General features: G+C 37.2%; 1 protein-coding gene across 2 annotated transcripts in view; it reads left to right on the forward strand.

The window, feature by feature from the left end:
- Nucleotides 1-18,414, forward strand: part of LOC106681342 (facilitated trehalose transporter Tret1) — a 29,651-nt gene extending 11,237 nt beyond the window's left edge. Inside the window, exons 2-4 of one of the 2 annotated variants that reach the window (XM_067050132.1) lie at nt 3,874-3,968; nt 11,610-11,784; nt 11,929-18,414. In XM_067050132.1, the coding sequence (XP_066906233.1) occupies nt 3,874-3,968; nt 11,610-11,784; nt 11,929-13,054 (1,396 nt within the window). In that variant the 3' untranslated portion in view covers nt 13,055-18,414. Of the gene's footprint in view, nt 1-7; nt 3,969-11,609; nt 11,785-11,928 lie in introns of those variants that run through there. The other variant, XM_067050133.1, reaches the window with a different exon arrangement.
- The last annotated feature ends 4,749 nt before the right edge of the window (nt 18,415-23,163 follow it).

The raw sequence follows: 23,163 nt of genomic DNA on the forward strand, positions 1-23,163 counted from the left end.
TTTTTTAATTTTATTTTGTTTATTATTATTTATCTATTATTTTTAATGTCTTTACATGTTATAAAAAGATAATAAAAAATACATATTGGCCTTGAGAGTGGCCGATTATTTTATTTTATCAAAAAGTTTCATCACAAAAAAAAAATAAATAAAATAAAGCTTCCAATAAAACATTTCACCATGACCTTCATATTTCTTCCACACCAACGTTTCTAAATTTCATATAAATCTTTTAAATCACCCGACCACGAATTGGGCTGATTTTTTCATGCGTTCTTCATTCTTGTACTAGGTTTTTATGGGTTTAGTGCTTTTACTAGGATCACTACACGTGAAATGAAAGAAAACTGGTTCGCCTTTTAGGCACAATCTCTCATCGTGCGGTTTCCAAGGCCATCAGATATCGATGAAGTATTAAAAGAAAACATTAAACAAAGTTGTATAAATTAAGTAAGAATGGTCTAAGCTAATTAATAAAGGCCGGGAATCACTTCCTCGAGATGTTGGATAAATGCAAAGTACTGTCAACTTCTGCATGATATATGATATTATGACATAATTATGAATGGAATACGGTCTGGGTGCGGTCAAAAAAACTCAAATAGTAAATAGGTATACTATTTTTATTTGAGCCAACGTTTCGCCCCACGTTGCAGGGCTTCGTCAGGGATAAAAAAGATACAAACACTTGACATAGTTACAAAAAAAAAAGTGGAAAAGAACAGGGGTATACAATGAAAAGTAAAATTTAATAGGAAAAATTAAAGGTTGTAGCAGTAAATGGAAATGGTAATAGTAACAGAAAGATAAGAGATAAAATAAGAGAAGAAATATTAAGAGAAATTATAAATTAAGAGATAAAAAGAGAAAAGAATAAAGTCAAATGAAAATTAATGAGACAGAATTCATACCTGTTTTGACGGAAGTCAAAGTCAGAGTGAGCCGTTTGTATTGGGAGGAGTAGGGAAGGCAGTTAAGCACGCCATATAATAACGAAAATAATTTTAAAGTAAACAATGTAAAAAAAAAATTAAAATTAGGTAAACAATAAATGATAATATACATAGTAGAGGGGGAAAAGAAATATTTACAAAATTATTAAAAAAAAAATTCTCATAGATAGAAAAACAAAGAAGAAATAAAGTATAAAATAATGGGATACATTATCTGTAAGTGATTAAGAAATACAATATACTAAATGAGTGGGGATACAGAGATATGTAAATTATAATAGAAAATTAATAATAAAGTAATTTTTATAAGTACACTTTATTAGGTAACAGATGAATTTAAATTAAAAAATAAGATACATGAATATAAATGAAAAAGGAAGGATAGCAAAAATAAAAATAATTAAATAAGGGGTGACAATTTAGAGAAACAAGAATAAAAGAAATTACAAGAAAGTGGGCTTCTGAAATGCAGAACAAAGAGAAAAGAAGTATTATGAGGGTTTTATTATGTTCAAAATGAGTCGGTATGTAAGGGAGATGCAGTCTTTATCAACTTTATGATTGATGGAATTATCCGTTAAATTTATGTAAATGGATTCCGAGATAAGACGTTTTGTATGGTTGTGGACAGTAGCAAAAATGGAAGGATTGTCGAAATTAAAAGTATGATTCAGGTTTAATGCGTGTTCTGATAATTTAGATGCAAGTGGATTACAGGAGTTGATGGAAGTTTTGTGCTGGGAAATGGGGTTTTTAAGTTGGTTTTTAGTTTCGCCGATATAGAAGGATTTACAACATGGGGTTGAACAAGGTATCCGGTAAGCTACATTGGAACGGCGTCCGGGAAGGAATAGGGTCTTTCAATTTGGAAAAAAACATAGGAAATTATGCTGTGGGACTTCAAGCCAAGACGTGGGGTGGGAATAGTGGATCTTAAGGATTTTTGAATATTGTCAGAAATAATGGGGGTATACGGAAGGGACCTGTACTGAAAAAGGGGTGGAGTGGGTTGAGAAGAGTTGAGGACAGGAGGGATTGGAGTAACACGGTCAATGAAAGAATCGAGTAGGTTGTTTGTAATTTTCTGAGGAAAATTGATGTTGAATAGGATCTGTTTAATACGTTTTATTTTGGTCTGGTGGTATTGAGGGTCAGAAAGAGAAAATGATCGATGGATAAGGTTCTTAGCAACATTAACAATTTGGTGATAAGGGAATTGAGAAAAATAGTTAAGGAGTCGGCCAAAATAATTGGGTTTGGTATACCATTCAGTGGATAGGGAGCCATCAGAATCTTGTTTGTATCTTTTTTAGCCCTGACGAAGCCCTGCGACGTGGGGCGAAACGTTAGCTCAAATAAAAATAGTATACCATTTACTATTCGATTTTTTTGACTGAACCCGAACCATATTCCATTCATGATACACACGGTCAATCAGCAATCCTCCAGTATGATATAATTATATATGATATTATGATATATTGACATCAAAATATTATGATGTATGACATTATATGTGATATGTAACATGATATGATAAGATGTAGTATCATATCATGTCATATATTATGTAAATAAATAAGTATTGAAAAATAAATGGCACAACGGGCTCTACATTTATAGAATCTTTATACAAAATTATACATTTCCTGTGAGGCGGTGTATGTGATAGCTATATTGTCGCCTGCGGTAGAGTGGGCCCGAAGACGTGACTGGCATGGACGGAATGAAAACCATGCGAAAAGAAAAACGAGGGGGCACTAAGCCATCCCCCTCCATGAAGTAATGCCTAACGGTGGTCCCATGGAGAGGAATGACTGGTTTAGCGAGGTAATTTTAGTGGGTAAAAATTCCACCCAAGGATAGGTATGGGCGTTTCTTTATAAAATTTCCACCGACTCTCGTAAAAAATAAACACATAAATACGTACACACATCCACACGCACGCACAGACACAACACACGCAAGTTACATAACAAAAAAATCAGTGAAGACGAAAATGACTTTATTCTAACATATTTACAAGAACTACATGTTACTGTTACTGTTACTCAGTCTCTATCTTCTAACTTCTAACTTACCTATCTAGTCTAGGAAATATATATATATGAACACTTGAGAAGAGGGGGTAGGAAGAATAGTGAAATAGGAGAAGGGGTTTGGACCAATCAGATAATTTAGGAAATTAAGCGGAGCCTAGAGAGCCTATGAAATTAGAAGTAAATATCTGGAAGGGGGAAAAAGGCGTGACTAGAAGCAGGGTGTGAGGCTTCCAAGAAATTGGAAACTAACTTTCTTGTGTAAAACATACAATAGTTAGACTGATGCAAGTCCTTTGTGAGATGACAGCATCTACCTGCCTAAGTGTCAGCCCTTGCTATTGATATAGGATACTAAGGGCTTGAAAGGACTATTAGAAGGGTCTCTGGGGCCTTCTCAGAACCTAGTCGTTTTTACTGAGTTCCTTTTTCTATAAAATTGTAGGAGAATGTGGACATATGCAATCATATGTCTAAAGTGACATAGGTTCAGTTGGGCAAGAGGCAATTGTTTAAATTTGTAATACCGGTTCCTTAACTCGCATGGACCTACTTCTTTGCTAGTAGTATATTTCCAAGCAACACTATATATCTATATATATTTTGCAAGATATCGATTCGTCGAAACTTATCCAAGGTATCGTTGTGTATTATATACAATAATTATTACCGGCGAAATAGTAACACACAAACGAAATTAGAACGCGGATATTTGAGTTGAGTAATGTGCAATAGACGATTATTTTCGCTATTACATAATTAGAATAAAACAACATTATATATTATACATTTCATTAATTCCCGTAAACACAAGGAATTGAACTAGCATGAATATTTAGTTATATAAAATAATTCATTATTGTTATATTGGATCCCACCAGGATTCGAAGACCCCACGAACTTCAGTATAGTGAGGTTATTGTAACGGTTAAGATGGTGAGTGGCAGGGCGAGGCAGTACATCTACAGTATCATATGTAAGTACATGAAACTTTGAGAAATTTTTTCAATATTTTATTGAAACTGTAATAATTAATTGTTGTAATTCTGAATATGAAATAAAATTGACAGCCAAAAATAAACAACAGATAGTAAAAAGAAACTATTTGGGAATGCTGTTAATAAATTGTTAAGAAGTGGCATTTTTTTATAATTAGTTAATTTTTTGAATATAAGAGAACGTATCTAATTTTTGTTTTTTAAATCATAAGTCAATTTTAATTCTTAACCAGTTTTAATAAGGCTGAAATTATAATCTTCGGTAGTTCTTATCTCCTTTGGAATAGATCTTTTTGCCGTAGCAGTATTTTTGTAATTCCCAAAATTTTTTTAGGACTTTTATATACTGAATTCCTTTAAAAGAAATACACAGTAATCGGACTGGACATTATTAATCACTGGAATAAAAATTTTATATAAATATTATTATTATTTTTTTTTGTAACAAGGAAAATCACTGATTCCTTTGATTGTCCAATCTGCTATTAATTAGATAATAACACCCCTCTAAATTAACATAATTCATGACTACATCACACAATGAATAACAACTATGATATGAAGTGGGAGAAGCTAATTATTAATATATTTTTAAGTAATACTATTGAATTATCCTATATTCCTCATCATATCTCAAAGGCTTTGTTTTAAATTAGAAAAAAAAAAGTTGTAATTTATTTTTCCTGAAATTAATGTTATAATCTATAAAATTTTACAAAATTTAGTTTCTAAAATATTATTTCAGTTCTTAAATTGTACCTGTTACTGTAATTGTACTGTAGTACTTTTATTATTTTAGAAGGTTTAGTCTAATTCTACACCTACTTATTTGGGCCGCTCTGATTATTTTAAAAAATCCATTTTCTCAATTATGTCAACATAATGTTCTCCTATTCCTTTGATGTCCATTTTGAAATTTATTTTTAAAATCTTTTGGTTTATGTTTTCTGGTTTTATTATCTGATGCTAAATATATTTTCTTCAGATTCATTTTTTTAAAAATATCTTTATTGAAATTTACAACTATATATTATATAATACATTCAGTAAATTTGATCTTAGTTAAAATGGTGTGTTACAGGCGTGTAGAGAAACTACCCATTGGTAGCACTCTAATGACATTTTACATTACCAGGTCTCGTGGTAATCTTCTTTTCAGGTACCTCGGAGGATTGTCAGAAATGGAAGAGGATGCAAGGTTAGAAACAAGGGGATTTGAGTGGTTAAGGAGTTTATAGTGGAATGAGTGAGATCTGGTTCGGTCTAGATCGGTTACATAGGGAATATTAAGGTCTTTATTTATGATTTTATTTATGACAAAGTAAAGAGAATTGAGGATTTTATGAAAGATTTTGGATTGTAAGAATTGCATACAATAGGAATTCGAAGGTTCAGTGGAGCTCCAAAGCTTAACTCCATATGTCCAGATTGGCCTTATTACATTCATGTAGATCAATCTTTTGTAATGAGTTGGAAGTTTAGACCATTTGTCTAGTAAGTACTGTAATATTCGAAATCGATATGCAGTTTCCTGTCTTTTCAGTCCTGTGTTAGGATTCCAGGTTAATCGTGTCCAGCTGTAGTCCAAGGTAGCGGATCTGTCCGACAAGGGTAAGAGTAACATTATTAAATAAAACTGTAGGGCAGTCGGTAGGTTTAAGACGAAGGGTAAAGTTGATTTGATGGGATTTGTTAGTATTTATCTTAATCCTGCAATTACGACGCTATTCTTCGAGGGTTGTGATACGGGATTGGAGAGTCTGGGATACAATTAATGGATTATTATTAACTGCGAGCACACATGTGTATCGGCATACGTAGTAAGGATAGTATTAGGATTGGTTGTCCAATGTCAGGTGTATAGACGGTGTAGAGGATGAGACCGACGATACTACCTTGAGGAACACCAGTGGACTAAGGGATGAATAGGAACCATTGTGGTTTACTTGGAATAAAATATCAATGAGAATGGAACACATGGTGAGAAAGTATGTAGAAAGCAGTTTCGGGTGCTAGACTCGATAAAAATCCTGTTCTACATCAAAAAAGACTCCTGCGCAGTACATCCCGCACTCCAAAGAAGACGAGACAACGCCCACCACACGATGACATTGCTGGAAAGTTAGTGGGATGTTTGGAATCCAAACTAGTGATCAAGGATTATATGATTGGAATTTAGGATGTAGGTGTTTTAAAATGATTTTTTTTCGGATCTGGATAGAGAAATATTATTAAAAGTAATAGGAGGATAGAAACTGCGGCAGAAGATAAAAGTCATATGGGTCCTATTCGATTCGTTCACTTCTATCCACCATTGGTTGCACCATTGCTCAATCCAGGTGAGGTGTGTTTAGAGAATGAATGAGACTGTTAGAGGATCAGGATAGGATAGCTGTATCATCGGAAAATAATGCCAAGAACGTGTTGGGATTGAGGGGAATGTAGGCAATTAATTGAATCTAGAGTAAAGGGCCAAGACACTTCCTTGGGGAACTCCTGATTATACCAGATAGATGTTTGAGCCCTCAGAACCACAGCGTACTCGCAAGGAGCAATTCGAGAGGTAGAAGAGGAGGATAAGGTATAAAGTTTGCGGTAATATGGACTTGAACTTGAAAAGCAATTCGGCATGCCATATCAAGTCAAAGGCTTGCGCTATGTCCAGCTGAAGAGCTGAAGAGACATAGTCAACGACTCTGAGGCCTTGTTGAACTGTGGAGTGCCTAGAACGGAATCTAAATTGATGTACAGAAAAACTCTGTGATCCAATTAGGGATAGGATACGTTTTAGGAACATTTTTTTCAAAAAATTTGGAGAGGATATGAAGTAAGCAAATAGGTCTATAGGAAGAAAGATTATTAGGTTTTGGATAGAGGACTATAATGAAGTGTTTCCACAGGCCAGCAAAGTGGGTTGTTATTGTTATAGAGATATGTAAAGAATATTATAGCCTTGGGAGAAAGTTAGTGAAAGATTTCAGGAGTTAGAATATCATACCCTGGAGATTTACGTAGAGTTACCATCTTTAGTTGATATTTGATCTCATAAGGGGTGACTGCTCTAGGAGGTAAGGAGAGTAGGATTGGTGACAATAGGTATTTTTAACTTATTTCGGTTTGGTCAGGGTGAAGTTTAGGATGAGGAGTGAGTATATGAGAAAGGGGAATGGCTAGTTCTTGGGCTTTATCTTTGTCGGATACTGCTCATGAGCTATCATCTCGTCGGAGGGGATGGGAAATGTGTTTGGATTCGAGGATTTTCTCTTGGTTTTGTTCCAGAGAGAATTATCGTGAGTAGAAAGGGAAGGGAGGTAGAACTAGGATCGATGGTTGGCCAATTCTCTTTCAACTAGCTTTCTGTAATAATTATATAGGTGACGGTCAAAGGATGTCTAGTGCATTGCCATAATGTTCTGTATCGGCGCCTGGTTTGGGTGAGGTCTTTGAGATGTTGTGGTAGAGGATTTGTGTTCGATTTTTTTGGGACATTGTATGGTAAAGAGGCAGACCAGACAGCGTATTGGAGAAGGGTTGTAAAGGAATGTACTGCATCGTCTAGGTTTTCAGGGTTTTAGGGAAACTTTGTGATCGATTTGGTCTGTAAAAAATTGATGAAAGAAACTCCAGTTAACTGGGCCCCTTATGAATGAGGGTGGTGGTGGTACAGGAATTGGGGTTATGGAGATAGTTAGGATTAGTGGGCTATGGTCTGAGGATAGGTTATCGAGGCGTGTGAGGGAAGTGTTTAAAGGGCCTAAGCCTTTGTGTATGAAGAAGTATAAATGGTCTGGTTTACGATTATCGACGGTTGGCCAGTATGTAGGAGATTTGGGACAAAGAATGTTGCAACAGAGGGAATTGATTGCAGACAGATGAGATCGTCCATAGGAATTGGTAGTTCGAGCTCCCCATTGGTGGTTTATTGCATTAAGGTCTGGAGGAAATGGTGTCCAAGGGAATTGAGTTCATGTTAGGAAGTTGGAATCATGGGTGGGAAATGACCTGCTACAAGTTTTAGGGGAAAGAGAGAATTTTGGATTGATACGGCTGTGGTTTGTAAAAAAATTCGGACTTGTAGAAGGACTAAGTGATGTGAAAGTGATCGATGGATAATGATGGCAGTGTCACCATATGCTGTTCCGTCTGGGTTATCCGTTCGATAAATTTTGTCCTGAGGTATAATGATTAGTCGTCAACAATTAAGACAAGTTTCTGTTATTTATGCTACGTCAATATTTATCTACTGGTAAATCTAATAACACGTTGAATTGGTTTGGCGTGAAAAATGGCGATTCCTAAGTTGTGCTTTGTTTAGAAGTGCTAGGTTGGAACTTGGAATTGGACACAAAGTAACACTAGTACTAATATTAGTTAGAGCATTCCGATGCCATATTTAAAATTTCTACTTTATTCAAGTAACAATTTTATTATTCTGTGTACTAAGTTTTTCTTATACTGTGGATTTAATATTTTGGGAGATTTTTAACACTACTTGTATACACTTTGATTCTATTATTTAGATTTTGGCACAATTAAGTTATTTCCAGTTCCTTGTTAATTTTAGACTCATATATTCTATCATTTTTGGCATAATTTGGAAAAGTTTCCTTTTTTGTTTTACGACGTACTTCCTATTAACAGGGTAATTCGTCATGGTACTCATCCGACGCAGAATTTAATGATGTTTTAAATCATACTTTCTCACCAGGATACACAGTTCAGGATTTATTGACGTAAAAAAGGAAAAAGACCAAATTTGTCACCAGACTAAATTAATTAGCTAATTAATAAAAATTTTAGGATTGACTTTCCTCATTAAGGTAGAAACTAATTATGGGCTAGGTTATGCAACTGTATACTACTAAAGTTTCAACATGACAAAAACACAAACAATACGACCTTGGTACTGAAGATAATAAAGAGGCAGATATATGCTTTACCTAACACAGCTATTCGTCGCTGTGAGTTTTTGATGAGGAAAAGGACAGGGAAATAAATCTACAACACGAAATTTCTGCACCTTCTCCTCTGTAATAGGTCTCGTGAGAATATCCTCACAGATCGGTCGATCACAATAGCCATGATGTTTATTTGAGATATTGAGGACGGATGGTGTTTCAAATTTAAGCTTAGGGATACTACATCTTGACAAACGACTAACCTGGAATCCTCACACAAGACTGAAAAGACAGGAAAGTGCACGCAGATTCCGACTATTACAGCACTTACTAGACAAACGGTCTAAGCTTCCAACTCATTACAAAATAATGATCTACATGACAATAATAAGGCCCATCTGGACATACGGAGTTGTGCTTTGGGGCTCCACTAAACCTTCGAATTCTTTACAATCCAAAATCCTCCGTAAAATCCACAATGCTCCTTATTTTGTTACTAATAAAACCATTCATAAAGACCTAAATGTTCCTTATGTAACCGATCTAGCCCGAACCCGATAATATTCCTTCCATAATAAACTCCCTAACCACCCAAACCCAGTAGTTTCTAACCTTGCTTCCTCTTCCATTCCTGTCAATCCTCCGAGGCGCCTGAAAAGAAGATGGCCTCGTGACCTTATATTGTAAACTGTTTTTAGAGTTCTACTACTGGGTAGTTTCTCTACATCCTGTATCATATCATTATGTCATTATGATCAAATTTACTGGTTGTATTTTTTATACAGTTGTAAATATCAATAAATAAATAAATAAAAAGCTTAGGGATGACTAGATACTTGACCTGACTACTAATCTTTGTGTGTGGAAAGTTTATTTTGTGATTGCAATCTGCAGTTAAAAGAAACCACTATCAATCAAGATTCACAAGTCGTGCCAACATCCCTGGTAAGTCACGAATAATCGTTAATGCGGTGCCGAGTAAAACTTCTGTCCAACCTCCGGCTAATATAGATAAAATATTATTTTAAGATTGGATAGAATTTGATAAATTAGAGATTGTTGCCGCGGGACTAGCAGAAACAATCATGGTGTTCGAGTTTGTAATAGGATTTTGTGCAGTCTCCTGCCTTAAACGACATCGGGACTAACTAACTTTCGGGTGACGAGACTCAAGACTTAAAGGACTCCGGAACAAAGAAATGTAGAAGAGAGTGACATCTCCTACCGCAGTAGCGGCAAGATACCCTGAATGGACATCGAAGAAGACACGAGTGTAGGTAGGCCTACAGAAATGGAACAGTTATACCAGATCGTTAACGATAAACGCCACTGTCTAATTTAGATATTCCCCGGAGTAAAAGTTGGGAGATATTACTAAATTAATTATTATGTGCTGGTATGGCTGGTTTGAATAAAGAACCACTTGTAATTTGCTGGTAATGATGGAGTGGACTGTATTTATAATAAATTGATATAAAATGAAATACCTCTATTCTCTCTTTATAAGCTTTCTGAAACAATTTGCTGGACGGTTTGAACAAAATGGTTACAATATGGTTAGTTTGTTAGTGATAGTTTTGGTTTCTACATTAATTGATGAAAGTATTAAATTTTACTTGTTTGATATTCTTGGGGCTTGAAGTTCTGGTGTGAATGTGAAGATGGAAGAAGGGTCCCCTCTTGATTTTTTCTCCTCATCCTTCTGCCCCTGCCGCTTCTCTCGCCTGAGTGTAAGGTTTTACTCCTTCGTGACCTATAAGAAGAGACTTTCTTGAAGAGTTCTGTCTCTTTCTTCCCACGTACAGGTCAAGATGGCTACTCTATTGGTTCTTACCCCTATTTTATTGGGGATCAAGATGGCAGCCCAGGTCTCCTATCGCTTATCTTTGCCACTATATGATAATGAATTTCAGTCCAGAAGTGAGGGGGCGCCTTTCTTAAACAGTCATTATAACACCAAACGGTAAATACTGCAGCTGTAGTACATCAACTATCTGGTCCTCACCGGGTGTTATAGATTTGATAGAAGACCAGATTTGCAGAGCAATAAAGATGTGACAGACCCACCACATGTAAATTGGCAATGCAGTTTTTCATCACCTTCGTGACCTACGAGTGTAACAGCTGGAGAAAGACTCAACCCGGAAAAGACGTGAGTGTGCGCGCTGTATGTGTCTGTATGTGTATACGCGCTGTATGTGTGCGCGCACACACACGTCTTTTGGTGGTTCACACGGTGTGGGTGATGAGCCGGTGGCTGGTTCAATCCCTGCCTAATGGGTACCAAAAACCAACACAAATCTGGTATCTCAGAAAATGTGCAGTAGACTACAATAACAATAGTGAAATATTTGGAACGAGGCCTTTATAAACCCAGGACACTCTAATAAAAAAATTTAACTAACAAATTTTTAACAGCTGTTTTAATTACAAAAACAAACAAATGGTTGAAAAGTAAACAGGAAAGGTAATGAAAAATCAAATTTAAAATAAATATTTATTTAGGCTCTAACACTGTGATTATGTTAAAGTTAATAATTTATTTTATTACAATATATTCATGATGCAACCTTACGTTATACACCGAAATATAACACTTAACAATTATCTATTAATTGTTAATTAATTAAGTATTAAACATAGATTAGTGCATTTATTATTTTATAACTCACAACAACCAATCAAGTTTTATAAAATAATGCTTTGGTTGATATCTTTCAGGTCAACTATCAACAATAGTGGTAAGCGCTGCCTACTCCTGGTTGGAACCAATCACTATCCGGCTGACGGAGGACCCTGAGCTTAACTTTACTTCAGAAGAGGTCTCATGGCTGGTGACGATAGTAGATATATGTGCCATCGTCAGCAGCTTCCTGTCAGGCCATTTGACGGACAGGTGACGACCAACTATCTTCTCCTGAATACGTCAAAACTATTTGTTTTCATTCCCTTTACTAGTATAGATAGTTAATAATAATATGCATAATTTGATGTGTAATTTTTTTTTCAACTTCCTGTTCAGTGACGTATTTTGTTCTAGGATCGGTCGAAAGTACGTGATTATGAGCATCGGACCCCTCTGCCTGGCTGGTTGGATCATCGTCCTCTGTTATAAGTCAATGATTTCCCTTATCATGGTACGGATTCTTCACGGATTAGCGGTGGGAGTTGCTTTGCCTATCACGCCGATTTACGCCGCAGAGATCGCCGAACCTAAGTTACGAGGAACATTAACCGGTATATCCCAATTTTTTTGGTACCTAGGGACGATCTATGCTTTTAGCATCGGCCCTTTCCTCAGCTATGATATGTTTGCTTGGGCCTGCCTTCCACTTCCAATAATATTAACGATAGCATGGATTTTCGTTCCTGAGACTCCATATTACCTGTTGATGACTAAACGGGACAAAGAAGCGAAAGATGTCCTCAAGTACTTTAGAAACGGAGAAATCGGGGAAGAATTTCATGACATGCAAAAAGCTGTATCAGAACAAATGTCAACAAAAGGGGACTGGAAAGCTCTTTTTTGTGACAAAGTCGAAAGGAAGGCATTTATTATAGTTCAGGTAGTCTCAATGGCCAAATGTCTGACTGGAATGACAGTCATACTCAACTATGCCTCAGAAATCTTCTCCAAAAGTGGATCCTTTCTTTCGGCTGAAAAAATGTCCATTCTTCTAGCATTTTTCCTCGCGGTGATTGCTGTATTTGCTGCTTTTATGTCAGACTGGATCGGCCGTAAGCCACTGCTCCTCGTGTCCTGCTTCGGCTGCTTCGTGGCTCACTTCCTGATCGGTGGCTACTATTACATCCACGAGAAGACTACCGTAGATGCATCAAACTACTTATGGTCTCTCTACATAGGCCTGGCTGCGTACTGCATCTTTTCAGGTGTTGGTTTGGGACCACTACTGCAAACCTTACAGGCTGAGATGTTCGGGGCAAATACAAGAGGTATCGCATGCGGTATAACTCAGGGATTTCAAGGAGTTTTTTCAATTATAGCAATAAAAGTTTACAACCCCGTATACCAGCACTTTGGAGTCTACCTCAACTTTTGGTTCTACTGTATCGTTGCCCTAGTTTGTGGTATTATCCTCTCACCGCTCATGTATGAAACGGCAGGAAAGACAATTGGCCAAATGGAGGAAAAAGAACATGCTTGAGTACTTCGGTGGGTATTGTTAGAGCTATTGACTTATCGAGCTGTGTGAAACAATAAAAGGATCAAACCCGAATATTACCCAATCCTTTAAACCCACAATTCTTAGAACAATAGTCAATGTTTCATACCACGACTCATGACTTCTGATGATGAAATGACCAATTCTCTCTTCTTTTTCTCTATGTTAAGGCTTAGGTTCAGCAAAAGTTAAACATTTACTAAACCAAAAACTTAAAATAGAGAAAAATAAGAGAGAAATAACCAACTCGGTTGCTACTCTAACACTGAATTTTATTGAGTCCAGCTCGTCTATATATACATTTTGATCAGTTGATCTCCTAAGTCAGCTGTCATCAAAGTAACAGCTGACTCAGGCTGTAGTCCCCCGCCAGTTTACGAACAACCATTGTAAAATAATACAATGCAAATAATAACATATAAACAAAAACAATAAAGAAAACTATTTACAATAAAAATAAATTCCTCTACACATATCATTGTAAATAAAAACTCACAACCTTCCCGAAGTAAACGTTATATACATAATGAAAACCTAAAAATAAAATAAGAGAACTCTTCATACAATTAAATGTACAAGCTAAAATATAAAAAACAATATTTACAGAAGTAAAAACACTCTTAAAACAAAAGCAATACATGACTACATTTTCTGTAACATTATCTAGCGGCAATATGAGGAAATCCAGTTTTTATTTGTCATTGCCGAAAGTTATAACTGCTCAATATAGATATTCCTCCCCTTCCTTCGTTTTCTGACGCTTTCTAACGTAACTATATTGTGTTCACACTTATCACCTAGAATGCGCCCTCTTATTGCTTTATCTCCTTACCCTTGTAGGCCCCAACTTCCTGGAGACGATTGTTCCGATTTTTATGGCTCCCACCCTGTCTGGGATCTTTAATTTTTCCTGCGCCACCATCCTGGTTTTTTCCTTTCCCATTCTTCCCCGGGCCTTTTCCCATAACTTTCTTCAAGCAATATGGTTGTTGTGTACCTTCTCATCGTCCACTGCCGTGCACTTATAGTACTGTCGGTGTCCTCCAAGCCCAAAGAGTATCTCAAATAGTGAAAACTTGCTACATCCGGTTCGAATCCCTTGTAGATCTGATATAAGCGAAGATGGTCACTCAACGTGCCATGAAGCTTCCTCTATTATTTAGGTGTCCTGGTATATTTACTTGCCTTGTCACCTTAAGATCCTCGAATTCTCTGCCTCCGTCCGAAGCGATGAGCTCCGGTACGTGGTAGAATTGGAATAACAATCGGGGAGCTGTCGACACTGCTTCCGTCGACTATTCCTTCACCTGATGTACCATTGCCACCTTACTGAATGTATCAATCACAGTTATGCATTTATATCCTCTCCAGGTGATGGTATCAATTTGCAGATCGTTGAGGGGTGCATATTTAGGTGTTTCCTCTTGTCTCCCTTTTGTCGGGTTTCTGTCATATTTTTTATGTAGACAAACTTTGTAAGTACTCTCCGGCATTCATCGGTGATCTGTTTTGCCCTAGTTACCACTATGGTCACCTCTTTTTGTCGTTTATCCTCTTGTATGGTTTCCAATATCTGCTTGCAACGAGTGAACCTCCTACCCATCCTTATTTGTTCACAGCGCTAGCCGCTTGATCTTCTTCCAGACGATGATATAGCTCACGTAAAGGTGATGATTTTACTCGGGCCCTGAAAAATCTTTTAACATTCTACAAATCTGATAAGCCCCCACACCTGGCTGAGTCCAAAATATCGTGATGTTACTCCTCCTATAATTGCTACACTCAACTTTAAGCAATCCAGTGGTCTTCGTTTTCCATACAATCTGCCGCCTCTTTTCATTTATGATGTCCACCAGTTCCTACATATCTACTGGTGATGACCAGGAGGGGAAGGAAGCTTCCTCCGAGCTCTCTCTCATTTCAAAAATTCCTCCCTATCATCTTTATCTGTCAAACTTTGTATGCTTCCTCTCCCGCTTACCTGTCTCGCAGGAATTACTTAGACCGTTCTCCGGCCTCCTGTTCTACTGCATTTATTGTAATTGCTCAAGACAACCAATCTACTGCTACATTTTATTTCTCAAACTCCTTTCAATGCATTATCCTAGCCCAAGACTCCTTCAACGTTCCCACCCACTGCAGAGGCCTGTGGTCAGTTTGTATCCTGAATCTTCTGCCAAATACATAAGGGTCTAAACTGGTCAACAGCCCACACTACTCACAAGAGCTCTCTTTCCAACGCACTATATCTGGTTTCCGTTACTGTCAGGCGCTAGCGTACGCCACAGAGCGATCTCCTTCACACAACACCACTCCAAGCGTGTACTCATTGGCGTCTGTAGTTATATTGAATTGCCGAGTGAAATCCGAGAATAATACAAGCAATGGATCCTGCTCCAGCTTCACCATGCACCGCCTAATGCTATCTGGGACAAATCTTCGGTTATAATTTAAAGTTCCCAACAACCTCCGAACTTATTTCATATCCCTAGGGACTGTAATCTTCGGTATAGCTGCGACTTTATCCGGGTCAGGTTTATCTCCTTCCCTGGAAATCGTGTGACTCAAAAAATGCATTTGTACCTACTCCAGCAATGATTTCTCTCCCGATAAGTTCAGTCCAAATTTCCTAACTCTCTTCCCTTGAATACGCTGTGGAAATGTTGCAGGTGTTCTTACTGAACACCAGGAGATCGACCGTGTAAATCTGACATACAGATTCGTCAATTTCTTTTAAAAACTCGTCCATCAGACGCTGAAAGGTAATGGCATCCTTGCAAATCATTGTATCATCGTCTTATGCTGATCTTTAGGGTGCATTTTGTTTTGATGATATCCGACCTTCAAGTTCAATGTACTGAATACCGCCGACCCGTTCAGACTGTAAAAAATGTCTTCAAATCAGGGAATCTGATACTTTTCGACAATGGTATTTTCATTCAGCTTCCTGTGATCAGTCACCGCCCTGTACTTTTCGGTAGTTTCACCAGGCGCGCTCTTCTTTTTCACTGCCCACAACGGATTATTGTTCGGGGAAATATTATCAATAATTATTCCCTGGCGTTTTAAACTTTCGAGCTCTTCCCAGAAGTGGTGACGTAACTCCTCTCTTTCACGTATGTCATTTTGTCTTATTTTAGTAAGATCTCATGGACCGTCCTCCCGGTCGTACTGAACATGTAACCATCTTAAAACAAAATTAATATTCACTCCTAAGGCTTCGTCTCCAGTCCTCGGCCTGATTGATTGGTCCAACAAGAGTGCCCGCGTTCCTCCACTGAAAATGACATTCGAAGATTTTACTTCCCAGCTTAATCTTTCATTTTCCCCTACGATTCCTATCCCAAGCCCCTACCTTCCTTAGCAGATCACATCTCACAATTACTTTGTATTCCCTTGGAATGCTTTCTACGAAATGCACCGGTAAGTTCTCCCTACTATATCCCCACCGGGTCAACCTATTGTCCACCTCTATATCTACCTCACAAGCGCCACCCAGGGTAATTAATTTACACTGACATTCCTACATCTGGTGTGTCCTCTCTCCACTGCACAGCTTTTCTAGGGCTTATCGGCACATGATGGTGTTGGAACTGCCAGTGTCCACCAGACACCTCACTCCTGCTATCTCTATTATAGACAGACCACCGCTCTTCATTCTCACGTTATAATTTAGCAGTTTGTGGTCGCCCAATTGCTGGACACCCCCTTCAGATATCTCTCGTCTTCCTCTCTCCAGTTCCTGGCCTCCATCCGCCTCTGTTCCCTTCTTTCTATCAACCTGTTTCTATTCTGTCCCTTTGACCACCTCGGTTCCGTGGCTTCTCAACTTCTTCTTTGGATTCCGACGTTCCCGATTCTGCCGTGGGTTCTCCTAATGATCTATTAACCTCCGTTTGTTTCTCCATATCTGTTGGTGTTGATCTCCATTGCTCCATCAGAGGTGACAGATGGACTCCGGTGGAGGATATGTTTGACATGTGCGAAAGGAGGAAGCACCCCCCACTTCAATCTGGTGACAGAAAAGGTGAGGAAAACACAGAGCGCAGACGTTGTGCAGTGGAAGACGAGTTACTATGGATACCATACTAAAGGTGCAGTTAGCAAAGGAAGCCAATGAGAAGATGTGATTGACACGGGAACGCACGTTTAAATAGTAGAATGCGCCCATGACATGATGGACGCTAGCGCCCGAGAAAATGATACAAGGATGGAGGTGGATGTCGGGTGAAATAGTGTCATACATCCGTCCGAGAAACGATCAAGCGCCCTGAAGAAGAAGAGACCAGAGGGACGTCAGCAAAGAAAGCAAAAAAGGCACAGGTGACAGAAGGACGAACCAGGCCAAACCAAGGAGCTATGGTAGAAAGGAGGTGCGAAGGTGCCACGGGTATGGAAAGGAGGGTCATTTGGTTGCCTGGAAAGGACAGAAGAGTCAGGTATCGAGGCTACAGGCACAGAGGTGGAAGATGGATAAATGAGGAACGAATGGAGAAGGGTGAGCGGAAGGAGAAGGTCCACAGACGAGATTTGAGGAGAATGCTCACAGAGCGTGCGGCCGCACGATGGTGAATTCCAACGTAGTGAACGAGAGCAGCGGCCTGTCTATCATCAAGGTGAGAGGAGTGCGGTGCTTGGTGGACACGGGAAGCTCCAACACCATTGTATGCCTGGAGGCGTTGAGAAAGCTGAGTGACGGAGAGAGGACACCAGTAACATAGAGTAGAGGTATGTCATTGTGATTTAATCACCCTGGGTGGACCCTGTAGCGTAGAAGAAGTCGAAATGGACTTAAGAGCATGGGGGGGAAGGGAGCTGGTGGAAAGAATATAGTGGCTCATGTGGTGGGAAAGATGCCGCGAGAACACCAAATTATTTTCGGATGCGATTTACTATCGAAGGTAGGTGCTCGCATAAGGAATGTGGGAATCCGTTGGGTTATTAGGGTCGGGAAATCAGCATTTACCAAGAAACGGCTGTTAAGAGGAATGAATGCGAGAGTAGGGGCGGTCAATAAAATGGGAGATTGGATACATCAAATAATGAGCAAATAAGGGGACATATTTTTTAAGAAGGGGAATACATTTGGCAAGAAGGGGAGAACCCAGCATGAGATACAGTTAAAAAGGGACGAAGTCATGTACGTAAAGGAGTGGGGGTATCTACAGGCACTTGGTGACACATTAGGGAGGAGCTGGAAAGTCTAAAAGCACAAGGTATAATAGTAGATAGCACCTCACCGTAATATAGTGCTTTATGAGCGGTGAAGAAAAAGAGTCTGCCAGGGGAAACTATCGGAAAAATATCGAGTTGTTATTGTTTATAGAAAATTGAACGATAATTCTGTAGACAAAAAATACCTGGTACATAGACTGCAAGATGTCCTGGATAGACTAGGGGGCGGTCATATTTAGCACACTTGTTCTTAAAGCGGGATACTATCAAATAGAATGCACCCAAGAGACCTACAGAAAACGGCATTCATCTTTGAAAGCGGACATTATGAATTCACCCGCATGCCGTTTGGGTTGAAGATCTATCACTCTCCAGCGCTAGATGGATGAATCTATGAACCATGTGAGGTGGAGGATCTATTACCTTGATGTCAGATATGTTGTAATTTGGGAGAAAGTCAGAATGCTGTGGCGTTTGATCCCACGTTCATCCGGTGCTTGAGGATGGTAGACACGCTGCGGGCCAAGGAGCGGGAAAAGGAGGTGACGGTGGCTTACCATCAGGAGGAGATGAATCATCGCGGGGTGAAAGAGACGTAGAAGGACTTAAAGCGCCGGTACTTTTGGTGGGGCATGATGAAAACGATTCTGGAAGTCATTGGAAATATGACACCTACCTTGAGCAATGCAGGATGAGACCCCCACAGCTGACACCCCGCTCGTCGATCTCTAAATGGATACCTTTACATGGAAGGGCTATAAATGGATATCCACCATTAATCTCTTCAGTAAGGTAGCTATGGCGCACTTCATCCGGGATAAATCAGCAGTACACGCTGTTACGGGGTTTTCATTATTTGATATCCTCTTAGGGCTTCGAAGACACCGGAGGAACTATAACGGCACGGCAGTTAACTGTAAGGAGATACAACCATGTTGGTCGAAGAAAGTTATGGGAGGGGGTATGAGGAAGAATGAAAAAAGGAAAAAATTAGGAGGGTTGCGCGAGAGAATTTAAAGGTCACAGATAGGATAAGACCGATCAAAATCGGGACAATCATATACAGAAAGTTGGCGTCTAATAGAGGTAAAAAGATACAGCGATACGAGGGTCCATTCAGTGATAAGCATTAGAGAACATAATATTGTTACATTAGAGAGTATTAGAGAACCAAAAAAGAGGAGAACTTATAATATTGAAGAGTTAAAACTTCCTGTGATGGCAATATGAAAACTGGAGTGTTCTCATATTGCCAGCCACCATTAGATTAGATTATAGACAAGTTAGTGATTTATTATATTTCTTGTTTGTTATTTTAACTTTTTTTTTTACATTTGTGAATATTGTCTTTTTAATTTAAATTATAAATTCACTGTATGAAGGGTTCTTTTATTTTTTTTATAAGGTTTAAATTATGTATTAAGCGTTTATTTCAGGGCGCCTGTGAATTTCTACAATGATACAATATGTATATAGGAATTTATTTTAATCGTAAATAGTTTTTCTTTTTTTGTGTTTGTTTTCTATGTTATTATATTATAGTATTAGTTTACGAGGATTGTTCGTAAACTGTTTAGTGGGAGTTACGGTCTGAGTTACTTCGATCTCAGATAACTACTCAGACATCAGCTGATCGAATGTATATAAAGAGATGTACCCAACACAATAAAGCCAGTATTATACACCAGTCCAAGCGTACCAGATTTGATTCCTTTCTTTTTTTAACATTTTGCTTTCGTCGATTATTAAGTTATGTATATATATAGTTCTTCCAGATTATTTATTTAATTTACTTTATCATAGTTGTTTACTTAGTTTTATCCCATTTACTCATGTTTATGAGTCTTGCCCTTGAGTGTGTCACATTTTATTCTCAATAAAAAGTTTCATCACAAAAAAAAATAAAGAAATTAACAAAGCTTCCAATAAAATATTTTTTCCCTTCCTGGCACTTGTGCCATACGGGAGGGGGGGGGGTGCGTTAGGATTGTGCATGCTACTGCTCCAAATAAATTTCATTTCTTTACTATATATTTATTTACAACATTATATGTTGGACCATTTCATTTTAAAGGAAACAATTATTAAACCATGGTGCAGCCCATCACTCGGTCAAGTCCCTTTAGATGTATAAATGTAGTAAGAAAGATCCTAGCAAAGGCCGGGAATCACTTCCACGAGGAAACTGAACGTTTCATGAACGTTTGAAAACTATAAATAACATAACTAAAGACGAATGCAAAATGCTGTCAGTTTCTGCATGATATATGACAGAATGCCGTATTGACATAATGATATAGTTATTTGCGATAAAATGAGGTGTGATATAATATAATATAATATATATTTAATGTAAATAAATAAATATTGTAAAATAATGTTTAGAATAGAATATATTGATTCGGTTATTGATCCCCCATCTCGAGTAATAAAAAATATTTTTTTAATTGATTGCATTTTATTATTAGTAAAAATAAATTGTTGTGAACGGAATTCAACGTCTAAAGGAATTTCCTGAACGGTGTGAACGCCAGGTTCTGCTAGTAAGGGTGACTAATTGAAAGATTGAAGAAAGAGAAAAATTAAAAGGAAGGAAATTCTGTAGAAGGATCAAACTACAATGAAAAGAAACAAATATAAATATATATATAGAGGATTATGTATATTACGGAATATATTTACAGGATGTGTAATATAAATCTTAATACTAAACTCCCTGTGTCAATAACTCTAGAATGTATAAATATAGGATTACTGTACAGAATAAAGCAGTCTATTATCAGCAACCGTGAGTGTATTTTCTCATTCCTTATTTCTTTTTTTTTTTAGTTTCTAACCCGCTATCATGTATCTGGTGCCAAAACCCGTAATCACTGATTACCGAACCAATTTTTATTCACAAGAAGAATCCTGTTTCTTTTCAGTCTAATTTTTTTTATTTATTTAGTTAAAATTCTCTTTCCTTACTATCTATTTTAATTAGCCTTTTTTACTATGGCTAATAATAGCATAGTAAGACCGGGTGTACTTAACCTGGACGACTTCAACGTGGGAAACCAACCAACCACCTCCAGTTGAAAACAAGCCACCACCTCTAGAGGTACTCACCCTGCCACCCCAGCCGGAGCTGGCCCCACTAGGAAATTCTTGTTAAATATTATGAAAATAAACAAATAAATATATAATTATTATTATCCTAAATCAAACTAAAGTCAAGTTAGTAAGTAATGTTAGTAAAATTAAATAAGATGAATAGAGTTCTATAAAAATGAAAAAATAAAGAAAATATACGAAGTTAATTATTAAATACTAAATAAATCACATGAAAGTCTTCTCTAACAAAAAATATATATAAATATTTGATGAACAATGGTAAATTATGACGCCTGCTCGTTGAAACTAATAATGGCTTTTTTTTCTGATGTATTAATGACGCAGAACGTGGATGTAGATGGACAATGAAGGCAAGGTATAACCGTACAAAATCACAACCATGAGTAGACATTGTGCCATGTGTCGAACGACAGTAGCTGGTAGCTACTGTACACCTCAAAGTCGACTAGTAATATAAACACAGTAGTACAAGAGCCCAAGAGGAGAAAAACGGCAGTTATTTCACCCCAATTTTTTTTTACTTAATTAAAAACTATGTATAATTATTGGTCAAAATTGATGAGCCTGCCAAGTATAGGTAGGGCGAATAAAAAATGACGTATGTTTCAAACCGTTAAAATAATTAATTATTATTCGGAGCTCTATATCTTTACAACTACCAACAACAATAGAAAATCTAAGAGAGCATCATTTAAAGTAGAGTAGATTTGCTAAAATGTAAGCTCTAATAAAGGTATCTACGTTTAATAGTTAATTTATTTTGATAAATCTATATCTCAGGAATTATGTGACGTACAGATGTCTATTAGCACTCAAATTAAAGCTAGTTTAATGAGCTACAAAGTAGTAGATAACAGTTATCTTCGTAGGAGTTGTAGTTTTCATGCTTTGCTGAAATAAATTGATTTATAGTTGTTCGGACAAATTCTTTTTTGCCAAATTTATATGTGAATATCATAAAAACTACTACCCCTACGAAGATAAATATCATAAACTACTTCATAGTAAGTTAAATTTTCTTTATTTTGAGTATTGGCAGACACATGTACGTCTTATGGGACTAGAGATATATTTTTTCTAAAATCCAACATTTTATACGAACAACTAGAAATTGAATATATGTATATATAGTTGACAGTGATGATTTAAATATAAGAACATGGTCAGGATTGTGGTCAAAAAAAAAAAAAGAAGAACAAATAGTTTAAAATATTAAACTAGAAATTAACATTTTGTGGATTTATTTTGTCAAATATCATTAAAACTGCTACTCCTACAAAGATAAACATTATTAACTATTTTACAGTGAATTTAACTAGCTTTAATTTGAGTGCTGACAAATATCTTTCCATCCAATGATTTATTAGATAAAGTTTTTCATAAATAAAACTTATTGTCCGGGCAACTATGAATCAATTTATTTTGGCAAATGTCATGAAAATTTGCTTTGACTATTCCTACGTAAGTAAAGGTCATAAACTACTTTATAGTACATTAAACTAGCTTTAAGTTTATTGTTCATAGACATCTGTATGTCACATAGTTACATGTAGCTGTTAATGGATTAACAGTTTGGAGTAATGGATTGGAAGTTTAGACCGTCCTAAGTGCTGTAATAGTTGGAATCGACGTGCAGTTTCCTGTCCTTTCAGTCTTGTGTGAGGAGTGCAGGTTAATCATTTGCCCAATTGCAGTATAAGGCAGCGGATCTTATCGACAGAGGTAAGACCAACATTATAAAAGGAAACTGTAGGGCAGTCGGTAGGTTTACAACGAAGCTTAAATTACGACCTTCGAGAGCT

The sequence above is a fragment of the Halyomorpha halys genome, unplaced genomic scaffold, assembly GCF_000696795.3.
Source record: "Halyomorpha halys isolate HHAL.00 unplaced genomic scaffold, Hhal_1.1 Scaffold328.1, whole genome shotgun sequence".
In the NCBI taxonomy this organism is placed as follows: domain Eukaryota; kingdom Metazoa; phylum Arthropoda; class Insecta; order Hemiptera; family Pentatomidae; genus Halyomorpha; species Halyomorpha halys.